The following is a 14,298-nucleotide window of genomic DNA, read 5'->3' as shown; positions in this document are numbered from 1 at the left end:
GGCCTTGCTCGATGCACATGTCTATCATCATGGGTGACGGTGCCAAATGTGCTATCTGCATACTAACAGTGAACACCAGCTCGGAAACTTCCCGGCCCAACTTTGTGTTTTGGCTATGCAATGCAGGCACGATAGGTAGTGTGGTGCTAGAAATGATAATTAAACTCTCTTTACTAAACAGGTGGGTGGGCTGAAGGTTTCATCTGCCTGCGTGACGGTTGGATTTTGCACTTGGAAAAAGCTCAATAGACAAAATATTTCTAAGGACACAGATGTTGATTTCTTGTATTTTTTCATGCCATAGGCACATTCAGCAAAGATAAGCGTGCAACGTAAGAACAAAAACTAAGATGGAGAAAGTGAGACTGGTAAAACAGACTGCCCAGATTTTTGGCACTGAAATATGGGTAATAGCGGCTGACTGACCTTGTAAAGATAGACACGGTAGATACAGGCCAAAATCACAACCAGCTATTTTAAACTGACTGCAATTTTCGGTGTTTGGATAAAATGGATTTGGTTTTTTTGTCCCCGGCCCCTTTGTTGCCTTGGTTTTGCAGCGCAAACACCTGCCTAGCAACATTTTGCAATGCCAAAATCAAGACCTGAGCCAATATCCAAAGTAATCATTGCATGCTGCTTTAGAGCCCTGTTCCATTATTTCTATCCTGTCAAACTCCAATTGAAACTAGTGGGAGTTAGGAGGGCTGAATAGGGGTCCTACAGCTTCTGCCCCCCCCCACCCCCTGATGGTTTATACGGTGAGTGCTACTGGACTGGGTTTAATTCAGTGTAATGAAGGTCTGCAAGCCTTTCCTAGCTATCTCTTGGAAACTTTCTGTATAACTTCTCCCAAAAGTTACTCAATCAGAAGTGGAAGGAATTATTGTATTAGTTTGATGTTTTAAGATTTTTTTCTCTCTCTAGTGCCCATGTATTTTGCTGTGGAGCTGATTCAAATACGCAACAGTTTCAGATTTATTTTTGAGTGAGGCTTGGTCTATTCTTAAAATGTAGGTCACTATAGCTCTGGCTGTCAGAGGTGTGAAAAATCCACACTCCAGAGTGCTGTGGCTATGCCAACCTAATCCCTGGTTTAGACACCGCTAGGTAGATGGAAGAATGCTTCTGTTGCCCTAGCTACCATGACTTGGAGAGGTGGCATTCCTACAGAGATTGGAAACACCCCTTCTGTCGCTGTAGGTTGTGTCTACGGTGTGGAGCTATGCTGGTATAGCTACGGCACCATCGCTATGCTGCTGTCCCCAGAGTGTAGATGTGGCCTGAGCGATGCAGGTTGTACCTCTTGAGGGAAGGATGCTAGCAGAAAGGAAAAGAAGCTTCCAGAAAGCCATTCGGATAAGTCACAGGAACTCTGCAGAGTAAAATGACAAGAATCCCGCTGTCAAATCTCTCATGTCTATTATATTACATGTATGAATCATGTGGGGGGTGGAAGAGGGAAAGACAAGTTGTTGGTATGCTCCCAAGCTCCTTAAATCCTTATGTAACCCACACACCTTCTGGGTGTGGTGCTCTGTCCCCCTCTAGTGGCACCAGGACCACTTAGAGATTTAATGATTCTGCCACCGCCTTAACTAAAAGCCATGGGCCTTTAGCTCATGTGGTAGACACTCATACACTAAGCTCCAGAGGTCCCAGGTTCGATACCGACAACCGGGGTCTGTTGGTGTTACACTTGCACAGCCTGAACTCTTCTCACTCAAGGATATCTCTGCTTACAGTGGGTTTTGCAGATCCTCACACTACAATCATTCCTCTTCTTTCGTGCTTTGATCAGCAGTGAAATAATTAATAGTGTGAACTCCCAATTGAGAGGAGTGGGAATAATTCACACCTCATTCGTTTAGACCTGGTGTACTCTAGAAAAGGTTTGGCGGTATACCTATATCAGCAAACTCTCCTAGGGTGAACGCCGTTATACTGGCAAAAATGTGCTTTTGCCATTATAGGCTAAACTAGCTGCTTAGTGGAATAAACCATGCTGGTAAAAACACTTTCATGCCAGTATAACTGCATTCACACGAGGGCTTTTGCCACACCCCTAAGCTCTATTACTATACTGGCTTTCTAAATGTTTCTAGTCTGTTTTCATACGCACCCTTCAATGACTGATTGAATAGGTAGTATGCAGACTCAGGCAGATACCAGATTTATGTTTGGTTGAGTTCTGGAATATCTTCTCAACCATGATGACTTTTTTTTTTTAAATGAAAGCTTGAAGTTTGGAGCACAAGATGGCTGCCAGTGCTCAATGGTTATATTATTTTAGTTAGGCACTCGACTCTCACAAGCATCATAAAAATAGTCGGTGAAAAAGTACTGTTTGATTCTATGTCCATGTGTGCACAAAATTTCATGAATAGACCGCTGTAAATTCATGTCAAGATGTGGCTGTCAATGAAATAACTGCTAATGAAATAACCTGCTAAATACGGCTGCTATTTTAGGTATTGTGCTATAGGCACATGGGAATATACTAAACATTTAATAGTTTGAGGAGAAAAAAGCAAATTAATTAGAAACTAAGGGCTAGATTGTGACCAGCCCTGTGTGGCTATGGGAGACATCCAAAGAAGCCTTCCACCCAGCAGTGTATCTTTCACAGGAAGTAGTCACTCTCTGGGGGAGCTCTCCTACCTAGTGTCAATGGCAGTGCTGTCCTCTCAGAAGAGGGGGGACATGTCTGTGTCCCTCTGTCTGTACACTAGACAGTTGAAGTAGGTGGTTGGGCAGGGATGGTGTCCCTAGCCTCTGTTTGCCAGAAGCTGGGAATGAGCGACAGGGGATGGAGCCACACTGACCAGATTATAACAGGGTTCAAAAAAGAACCAGATAAGTTCATGAAGGATATGTCCATCCATGGCTATTAGCCAGGATGGGCAGGGATGGTGTCCCTAGCCTCTGTTTGCCAGAAGCTGGGAATGAGCGACAGGGGATGGATCACTTGATGATTACTGGTTCTGTTCATTGCCTCTGGGGCACCTGGCATTGGCCACTGTCTGAAGACAGGATACTAAGCTAGATGGACCTTTGGTCTGACCCAGGATGGCCATTCTTATGTTTTAGTGGAACCAGAGATTCATGCACAATGCCGTTATAAATTCCCAGTGTGGCAGATTGTCTTGCATACCCCCACTGCAGAACTGTGGCTTTGTGGCAACAATCAGGCCTAAAACGTGTTGCGTCTTAGGTTTTGTCTACATGGGGGGAATTGACCAGTATAGCTATTTCGGAAGTACAATTCTGGTGTAATTTAGCTATTCTGGAATACCTCCACTGTGTGGACGCTCTCTTCCACAATAAAAGTGACTATATTCCAGAATAATTATTTCACTTCCAAAGCACAGTAATTCATTCTGCAGTATAGTCACTGTTATTCCAGAGCAAAGTCACTCTTTTTGAGGAATAGTGTCGACAAGGAGAGTTACTCTGGAATCGCTATATTGGTCAATTTCCCTGTGTATAGACAAGCCCCTAATCTTCCAGAAAACCAGGTGAGCCATTGACCACGTCCTAATGCAGTGCCAGCAAGTATTACTTGAAGTTATTCCTCTTTCATGTAGCAGAGTAGCTTAACGGTCTCAAAACACCTGATCCTACTCACTTTTGAATTGAAAGGCAAAGCTCCCACTGACTTCATGGATACAGGATCGGGCCTTCTATTTGCTTTCAAGATAGTAACATTTACAAAGCTAAATATTTCAGCATTTTCCCCAGTATCTCTTCCATATCTACGAGGGCATTGCTTACAAGGTCAGAGCTCAATTTCTGGCAGGTTTCCATTCAGCTACCAGAGGGTTTGGGTGAGAACTCACATCTGTAATGAGGCCTTTTTTGTTTTATTCTAAGGAGAAATGTGTTTTGACAGACTCTTTTCAAAACAACTTAGATTCAGTGATTTACAATGCTGACATTCAGCTGCCATGATCTTACTTATGTTACAGTGGTTGTTTTGCCTGCTAATTAGAATATTATATTAAAAGTCTCTGAAATACTCTGTGAATTACACTGGCGTCTTTGGTCTGCTTGGGAGCTTCATTTTAATATCTTACCCTCAGCCTGCATGATCTTCCTTTGATGAAACCTTGAGTTAGAGGAAAGACTGATTCTCATTGCTTACTATGATGTTCAGCTATGGATTTGCTTGTGTTTTTACTGTCATGTGCTGTGTTTCATTATGGCATTGGTTCATGGTCAAGTGCCATAGCTGGATTAAAAAAAATAGTCTGGATAATTTAAAAACTAACAACGTGCAAAGAAGAGAGAGCAAATCTCCTTTTTTAAAGGCGTAAGCTGATCATGATAAGAGTCATGAAGGAAACCTCTTCCCCAGGCACAGTTAGGAAAGTAATTACAAGCATTAATTTTTTTTTTTTGCAAGCTTCCTCTGATGAATCAGGTATTCGTCTTTGCCACATTGTACCCTGCCTCATGGTCTAGCAATCTGAAGTGACAGGGCAAATGCTACTTCCTTACACTGAAGAGCAGAATGTTGTCACAAAAATGAAGGGCCAAGATTTTCATAGGTGACTAGTCATTGGGGCTCTTCTTTTTTTGAGAGACCAACTTGAAACACGGTAAAGGGGCCTGATTTCCAGAAATTGCTGAGCACCTGATCCAGAGGGGCTGGAACTAAGGGTGCTGCTGCACCCCCCGACTGGAAGTGGTTTCCATTCTATACAGGGTTTTTCAGTTTGGTTCAATGGCTCTCAGCGCCCCCACTATACAAATTGTTTCAGCCCCTGTGCCCTGCCAATGGAAGAAAATCAATCCCTTTTAAGGCATCTCAAATTGGGCACCCAAAATCACAGGTCACTTTTGATTTTGGCCGAATGCTTGTGTGTGTTGTTTATATGCATTTCTTTTTTCCCTTTCCCCTCCCCTTCTGTTAGTACCACAGTGACGTGACTATGGCTTTGAAATAGCACCATGCTCTGGGGAAGTTCCCTGCTGCTCTGCTAGTTCTCTCCCACCATTGCTCTTCTTTGTTTTATTACTTTAAATGGGACCGAATAATGTTCTTCTCTCCTGCTCTTACTGAAGCTGTCGTTTAAAGAACAGGCGATTTAATAGTTGTTTTGTCGCAACTCCTAAAGCTGACTGCTACTGTAAAGTGATTGATGCTACAGTGCTGAATCTTGGAATTAAAACGGAGGGGTGGTGGCCCGTTGTGGTATGAAGTATTTCTTTTTAGGTGTTCAGACAGCATCATAAAATGCTGCTCAATTCAGATATCATATTTTGTTTCAGGCTGGTTCTGGGACAAAACCTAGCCCTGTCTACTGGTGTTTATGGCTTCCCGTATAAGCTTTCAGACAAAAATTGTCTCATTTTATTTGAATTATAGCAGGATAGAATCCTCGGCTTCACACCAAGGTGTCAAAAGATGCACTGACTGCCACCACTATAATGAAATCAGTGAAGGGGAGAGACATACCTTTTAAAGTTCCTGTAAATCAGTATTTGAGAGAAATAAAACATCTGCGTAAAAAGGTGATAAAACTTGCTATAATGTAAATGCTAATATATTTAAGCCTCACATCCTTTCCCAATTTCTCTTTAGTTCCTAGAATTGCGCCAGTGTCTAAATCTCCCCAAGAATCTGGTTTGTCTTGGGAGAAGGCAAAGTTTAACATCTCTGTTGGAAATCAGAGGATACCTGGCTGCTGTATGTCCTTTGCTTATTAGTATAGCTGGATTATTTTATGATGAAGGAGACTTCGGAAAAGCCGTGCCTTCAGATGCAGCTAGATGTATCTACAATTAGTTCGTCAAAGGCACTTGTCTGAAATTTGACTTTTCAGCAAAGAAACAAACCACCCTACCCCTCTGCTTTCACAAGAACAAAGTTCACTTGCAACTACTGAAATCTGTAATCTCAGTCCCTGCCATGGCCGGTCTTGCTGGGTCAAGGTACTCTATAAACAGCAGAGCAGAAATGGAGCTGCTACAGCGTTCCTTGGTGACTAGAATAGGCTTTGGAGCTACCGACCATTTTGAATTTTTTTTTTTTTAAATTTCCCTGCTATAAATAAGACATGTCGAATCCTGCGGCATGATCATTGAAGAGCTTTCTCCTTCGGCAAAGGAGAGACAGTATGGATACTGTGGTAGTCGGGGCTGGGTCAACCCAAGAAGCACCAACGGGCCCTGCAATGTTTTGTGCTCCCCAATTCTATAGCAATTGTAGGGCCCCACTGTTGCTACTGCTTGATCTCCTGTTGTTTTCGCTGAACCGTCGTCTTAGTTGGCTCTGCGGGTTCCCTGTGCCCACCAGACTGCCCTGGGCATTACTCCCCCACCTTCTGATGGCTGCCTTGCTATCCCACCCCCTGGCACGACCGACAGACACCTGCAGGTCCTCTCTTAGGCTAGCCAGCACATAGGCAGCTGCTACCCGTGACCCCATGTTGCTTCTCCTTGGGTTGGCTACTTCTCCTTTTCTGCCTGCCTCCGGGTTCCATCTCACGCTACATTAGAACCCCTCCAAGTCCTGTCATCTCCCACAGTTGCTTTTGCACCCAGTCTAGCCTATGACTTCCCATAGAAGATTATTTTCTCCAACCACTGCATGCTTCAGGGCGCTCCTCAGCTTCCCCTTGGTTCACCTCTGGATGAAGAGAAATGCAGAAGTGAAGTGATTAACATGCCTCTTCTCGTCCCGAGAGTGACTGACAATGGAAGAGCTAGACTGTGACTCTGGCTATGCTCCCTCACAGGGGTTGTCAGGGTCTCCTCACTCTCTGGCATGGGCTTCCCTTCTTGTGCATCATGCATGGAGCTGGGAGGGGATATGCTGGTTTTACCGTGGGGCATAATCTGTTCTGTGTGTACGGTTAGTACAGATCCCTTCGTCCCAGGAGCAAGGGAGTAACCAGGAACCAGGAACCAGCTTGTGACTCAAAATGTCCACACTGCGAGTGGGAAGTGTAATCGCAGCACATGCCAGCATAACTGAGCTCATTCAAAATAGCAGCACAGCCACACGAGTATGTACTTAGGGTTGAGGGCGGGGACGGGGGAGGTGCTGCACTTTTGGGTGGCTAGCCCGTGCTGTTTCCTCTGCCATGGTGGCCACGCTGCTATTTTTAGGAGCTAGTTTGATCAAAGCTTGGGTATGCCGAGGCGTGCTACCGGCGCACCTCCCAACTGCAGTGTAGACGTGTCCGCTGAGTCCCAACATGGCTCCAGAGCAGCGCAACTTCACTGCCCCTTACCTGGAATTTGTAGCAAAGCCACAATTAAACCCATAGCCGATATATATGTATGTATGTATGGCACTCACGGTGGGAGTATCTCAGCTAAACTGTGTGCATGAAAGCAGGAGGGGGGATGCTTTTCATGAATATTGTGTTTTGCTAATGCATGTTATGATGTTTTTATACTTTCTTGTACATTCAGGGAAAAAGCAGTTAGGTGACCACATTAAAAAAAATTGAAATATATCGCAAAAAAAGAAGAAGAAATTCTATAATAAATTGGGGGAGGGATTTAAATAAGCAATAGAGAAAAAAAATCAAGCAATCAAAAATAAATGAGTGGAATTTTAAAAGAGAACAAGTCAAGGGCGAATAGATGAAGAGATTTGCCTTATAACATATCTTCAAGAAATGTAGCCTTGTTAAATACACAACTTGAAAAGGCAGCTTAAATATTACAGCTTTTATAGGTGCTAAATTTTGGCTGACAGTATCTGAGTCATCTAGCATGTAACAGGTGTAATTTTTGCTGTAGCATTGTGCATCTTCTGTAACCAATAATGACAAAACGTTACATTTGCGCCCTGAGATTTAGACATAGACTGTAAGAGGTTTGACCTTAGAATCTGTCATTGTTCCTGCGATCTCTTCACATTATGGAACTGCTTTGTATTTAATAAGTTGAATTCTGTTTGTTTTTGGTATGATTCCCAGAGGATCAGCTTTTTACTGGACTTTTGCCATAAAATAAAAAATGTTAGCTTAGAAGACGTGATTTTTTCCCCCCTTTTCTTTTAGTATTATAGTCCATTTGGACTATACTTCACTATTCATTAGAGATGGGCCCAAACCAAGACCTTGTAATCTAAGTCTCTTCATTGACACCCTCTCCCCCCGCCCCGGAATGTTTTGTGGTAGGAAAGAATGGAATTCGAGCTGGGCGGAGGATGACAGATCTGTTTTCTGACTACTTTCAGGGTTTTGAATTTCTTCCCTTCCTCATTGGAACAAAATCAAACCCTTTAGAAGGTTTTTGTGAAATGGAACTATGTCAGAACATCTGGTTTTTGGATCAAAAAGATCAGGTTTCATCTCTCTGTCTGGGGCTGCCCTGGACCTGAGAGACCGTCCCACTGAAAAACTCCCTCAAAATTCATAGGTATCTGTGGTTTTGCAGAACCCAAACTAGAACCTGGCCTTATCTCTGCTACTAGTGCCTGATCCAAAACCCGCTTGACTTCAGTTGGCTTTGGATCAAGGCCTTATGGCAAACTTTATAAGGGGCACTATGGGAACGATGGAATGTTAAGTATTGGCATGCTAGGTCTAATAGTGAGCCGTGTTACCTTCATGGTGACAATATGTAAATGCTTTGTAGAGGTGACTAACAATAATTATATATAGTAAATAATTGTTTCTTGGAGGAACTGAAGAAAAATTGCTAAGTAAATATTAGAATTCTTTTTCTGTTTTCTTTTTCTTTTTCCTTTGGTTTGCAGTGGTGGAAAGCCGAGGAGGAGTCATGGACAGCACACAGAGATTTTCAAACCTGCCGGTATATCTTCCCATGAGCTATCACATCTCCAGTGCTGATGTTTCCTTCTTCCTCAAAGAAGCCAATCAAGATATCATGAGGAACTCCAGTTTGCAGGCTAGGGTAGAGTCATTCTTTATATACAAAGCCAAGCAGCCACCTGTAGTAAATGCAACTTACGGACCTTTTTCAGTGGAACAAGTTGTTCCCGAGGACCTAATGCTGACTTCTGCTCCTTTTGGTTTCGCTAATGAATTCACATTTAATTGGAAATTAAAATCACACATAATCGACAGCTCAATATATTCCAACAGACCTAAAGTGCAAGCCTTGTTCTATATCGCGGGAAAGGACTGGGATGACTATGATTCTGCAGAGAGATTGCCCTGTGTGAAGATGTTTGCTTTCCTGGAGGCTAGAGAAGCGGTGGCCAGCTGTAGGTTGAAAGGTCATTTAGGATTATGTGTCGCAGAACTGGAATTAGCGCCGAGCTGGTTCAGCTCCCCTCCACCATTGATTTTGGAGCATGAGCCAACAGCAGCTTTGTTGGAAGGCGTTACTGTGGAGCTCTTCTATAAAATGTATGCAGCAGATGGGGAGTGTTCTCCTGAGGATGCAAAATGGGAAAACAACATACACGCAGGTCAAGATAATGCACATGAGGCTTTGCCTCCTGTGGAGAGGATTGGTAGCATCATTGTCTATCCAACTCAAGACAAACTAAAACAATCTTCACTGAGGCTAGATGAGAACGTCATGATCCACTTACCACTCAACCCTGTCAAGGAAGGTGACATAGTAACCTTTCATGTGTCCCTTACCGGTGACTCCCTAGCAGATCAGTTTACATTAAGGTAGGTGTTTTTAAAAAAATACTTTGTGTATTCAAACAATCCAGCAAATAACAGGGGCTGAGTGCATCCCAGGTATAGATCCATTGACTTCAGTGGGTGTTTGCCTCAGAAAGGACTTCAAGATTTGGCCTGCAGCTTGGGGGAAAATTATAAGTGTTCTTTAAGCATCTGTCAGTATAATAGGATTTGGTACCTGGAAGCTGACTTTGAAGTCTGTGCCATTAATATTTGTATGACTTTCTTATAAAATGTGTCATTGATTATGACTAGTTTAACTGACTTTGCTTCTACTCATTATACCTCCTGTAGGCTAGCCAGAATGATTGACTATGCTCGTCCATTTTGCTAGAGAAATATTTATAATTGGCATTTCCCACTGCTTTGATGTAGCTTTAATCCATTTACTCTTATAGAACCTATTATCATAGTCCCTGAGCACCTCCAAAGTATTTATTTCTTGCTCCTCACAACACTCCCACACGGTAGGGAAATGTTATCCCCATATTTTTTACAGATGGGGGAACTGAGACACACAGATTAAGAGTTTGTCCACACTGCAGTTCAGATTACGGGGGTGTGAATAGTGGTGCACACCAAAATGCTGTGTTGTAAATCCTTGCAGATGCTGTGGCCCTGAATTAAAAGGTTCCTAGTTTGCATTATTGTAGTCTGCAGTCCTTTTAGTTTGTGCCTGTAGCATCCACTAGGGGGAGTTACAGTGCAGCACTTTGGTATGCAGTGCTATTTACAGCCCCTGTAGTCTGAACTGCAGGGCGATGTAGACTTGCCCAAGGCTTTTTGAAAAAAAAAAAAAAGTGATCCAGGTAACTACAGGCCTGTTAGTTTGACATCTGTAGTATGCATGGTCTTGGAAAAAATTTTGAAGGAGAAAGTAGTTAAGGACATTGAAGTCAATGGTAAATGGGACAAAATACAACATGGTTTTACAAAAGGTAGATCGTGCCAAACCAACCTGAGAAAGTAACAGATTTTTTAGACAAAGGAAAGGCAGTGGATCTAATTTACCTAGATTTCAGTAAGGCGTTTGGTACCGTACCACATGGGGAATTATTAGTTAAATTGGAAAAGATGGGGATCAATATGCAATTGAAAGGTGGGTAAGGAATTGGTTAACAGGGAGACTACAGTGGGTCCTACTGAAAGGTGAACTGTCAGGCTGGAAGGAGGTTACCAGTGGAGTTCCTCAGGGATCAGTTTTGGGACCAATCTTATTTAATCTTTTTATTACTGAGCTCGGCACAAAAAGTGGGAGTGTGCTAATAAAGTTTGCGGATGATACAAAGCTGGGAGGTATTGCCAATTTAGAGAAGGACCGGGATATCATACAGGAGGATCTGGATGACCTTGTAAACTGGAGTAATAGTAATAGGATGAAATTTAATAGTGAGAAATGTAAGGTTATGCATTTAGGGATTAATAACAAGAATTTTAGTTATAAGCTGGGGACGCATCAATTAGAAGTAACGGAGGAGGAGAAGGACCTTGGAGTATTGGTTGATCATAGGATGACTATGAGCCGCCAATGTGGTATGGCTGTGAAAAAAGCTAATGTGGTCTTGGGATGCATCAGACGAGGTATTTCCAGTAGGGATAAGGAGGTTTTAGAACTGTTATACAAGGCTCTGGTGAGACCTCACCTGGAATTCTGTGTGCAGTTCTGGTCTCCCATGTTTGAGAGGGAATTCAAACTGGAACAGGTATAGAGAAGGGCTACTAGGATGATCTGAGGAATGGAAAACTTGTCTTATGAAAAGAGACTCAAGGAGCTTGGCTTGTTTAGCCTAACTAAAAGAAGGTTGAGGGGAGATATGATTGCTCTCTATAAATATATCAGAGGGATAAATACCGGAGAGGGAGAGGAATTATTTAAGCTCAGTACCAATGTGGACACAAGAACAAATGGATATAAACTGGTCATTGGGAAGTTTAGACTTGAAATTAGACAAAGGTTTCTAACCATCAGAGGAATGAAGTTTTGGGATAGCCTTCCAAGGGAAGCAGTGGGGGCAAAAGATCTTTCTGGCTTTAAGATTAAACTCGATAAGTTTATGGAGGAGATGGTATGATGGGATAACATGATTTTGGTAATTAATTGATCTTTAAATATTCATGGTAAATAGGCCCAATGGCCTGTGACGGGATGTTAGATGGGGTGGGATCTGAGTTACTACAGAAAATTCTTTCCTGGGTATCTGGCTGGTGAATCTTGCCCATATGCTCAGGGTTTAGCTGATCGCCATATTTGGGGAAGGAATTTTCCTCCAGGGCAGATTGGAAGAGGCCCTGGAGGTTTTTCACCTTCCTCTGTAGCATGGGGCACGGGTCACTTGCTGGAGGATTCTCTGCTCCTTGAAGTCTTTAAACCACAATTTGAGGACTTCAATAGCTCAGACATAGGTGAGAGGTTTTTTGCAGGAGTGGGTGGGTGAGATTCTGTGGCCTGCATTGTGCAGGAGGTAGGACTAGATGATCATAATGGTCCCTTCTGACCTTAGTATCTATGAATCTATGAAACAATGAATCTAAGGTCATGCTGGAAATGCGTGGCAGAGCCAGGATTTGGAACCAGATTGTCTGAGTCCCTATTCAGTGTTTTAACAACAAGACCAGCTATCCTTCCTCCCCTTAGTAGTAGTTTATTTATTTTCAAGCTTAAATGATTGCTTGCTTGTGGCATGGCACATTCCCATTGCACAGCAAAGGAGAAAACTGGAAAAAATTAACCCACCAAAAATACGTTTTTCTTTGTATACCTCTCAAAATTGGAATCCACTTCCTTGGTCTTGAATAGAAATGGTTGGAAAACAGAAAATCTTTTTGTGAAAATTTTAGTGGAAACTTTCCCCCCGTTTTTTTGGGGTGAAATGTTGTAATTTTTGAAATTTTCCAAGCAGTTTTATTAGTGAATTTCAGTTTTATCAGAGAACTATTGAGTTGCATAGTACCTGATTTCAGGCACGCTTAACCAGCATGAGGGTTAGTGCTGTATATTTATTACTATGCCTTTAACTGTTAGTGTTGGTTAAGAGCTACACATAGACACAACTCAGAGAAATAGGAGCCAGACTTGGGGAATAGAAAGGCCCAGAGGTAATTGGAAAGTGTCTTACCGAGAGAGTCTTAAACACTAGGGAAAAGAGGAGTCGCAATACACGCTGGCAACTTAGACACATTTTTACTCCTCACTTTTAAGTCTAAAAAGGTGCAGGAAGAAGATGACAGAAACATACTATCTGTGACAAAGACGCAAAGTGAATGAATAACAAATCTTATGCCAGCACCTTTCTTCTTCTAAGTACTTTGTCATGCTGTCTGGACTGGCTCAAGACTGTGAGTGCCTTCCTCAAGGCAGATTGTCAAAAACAGGGCAGACGCCCAGATTGGTGGTGCGTTCTATGATTTATATTTCGCCAAGCCAGTAACACATGTCAACTCCTGGGTCACTATAACACTCTTCCCATGGAGTCACAGACAGTCCCCTTAGACTCTCCAGTCTATCTTGCCACCCAGACACTAGACTTAGTGATAAATGGTTGCTTACACCAAAAAAATCACACCATATTCAGGTTGCTTCCAATCCCAAGAGACTTACCCCAGATTGGTTGGTACCCTAGATCTTACACCAAAGACATTGCCTGTATCCAGTCCTGTAATAAACTATCTAAAGGTTTATTTAACTAGGAAAAAGAAATGAGTTATTTCCAGGTTAAAGCAAATGAACATATTCTCACCAAATGAGTTCTCTAAATCCTCTGAGTGACAGAGTTGTAGTGATCTGCCAATGCAAAGTGTCTTTCAGAGGGGACCCAGGAGATAACCCCTGAGGATCTCTGGGTTCAGTTTGGTGTCTCTAGTTCTGTCAGAGTTCTAGCAGCACAGAGATGGAAAATTTTCCTGTGACTTTGTTTTATTTCCTCTATTCAGCTTACAAGCCCAAAGGATGAGTTTCCTTGCACGTAGCATTTCCAAGGTGTGATAGGGCCATTAACCAATCCTTTGTATTGCGATGTTCCTTGCTGGCCCTTCTAGGGAGGAGGACAATTCCCATGTCTGGGTTCATAAGGTCAGACCAAACATTTTCAAAGTTATAAGGCAAAACTTACAGATTTTCTTATAGCCTGGAATACTGACATTACAAGTGAGATTAATGCATGCGGCGACTTAAAAGCAATTCATAGAGTTTAAATGCTAAATACATTCTTATAAAACTAATACCTAACAAACAAGTGAACTGGCCCGGTCTCCAGCTATGAGTTTGTTAGTTCTTAGCTCGTGCCTTCAGTCTTGGCAAGAGCTGGCATCTGGTTTGCCGGCATCACACACTTTACAAACATGAATTAAACATTTTAAACATATAATGTAACATCCATATTATTATGAAACATGGATATTGCAGTCAGAATTAGTCAGTGCCTATTGTACAAACACAGTGAATGATCGTCCCCATGTTGCTAGGGTAAAAATGTGTCATGGATATAAATTCTCATGCTTCAGGGCTTACAACAACCATTAGGCTTATGGTCAGGAAGAAACTTCCCATAAGAGCAAGTTATTCTGTAATTGTTCAGTTTTGGGTTTCTTGCATCTTCCTGAAGCAAATACTCACCAGCAACCACACACCAAAAACACTAACCCAGGAACCTATCCTTGCAACAAAGCCCGTTGC

At 42.5% G+C, this 14,298-nt stretch overlaps 1 protein-coding gene across 2 annotated transcripts in view; it reads left to right on the top strand.

Moving 5' to 3' along the window:
• Window positions 1-14,298, top strand: part of TMEM132B (transmembrane protein 132B) — a 356,630-nt gene that overhangs the window by 98,625 nt on the left and 243,707 nt on the right. For both annotated transcript variants that reach the window (XM_074972494.1, XM_074972493.1), the window contains exon 2: window positions 8,723-9,611. In XM_074972494.1, coding sequence (XP_074828595.1) covers window positions 8,746-9,611 — 866 coding nt within the window. In that variant the 5' untranslated portion in view covers window positions 8,723-8,745. The remainder of the gene's footprint in view (window positions 1-8,722; window positions 9,612-14,298) is intronic.

This window comes from Natator depressus, chromosome 15 (genome assembly GCF_965152275.1).
Source record: "Natator depressus isolate rNatDep1 chromosome 15, rNatDep2.hap1, whole genome shotgun sequence".
Lineage (NCBI taxonomy): Eukaryota > Metazoa > Chordata > Testudines > Cheloniidae > Natator > Natator depressus.
The sequence above is the reverse complement of the archived record's forward strand: the minus strand, read 5'-3'. Positions and strand labels throughout refer to the sequence as shown.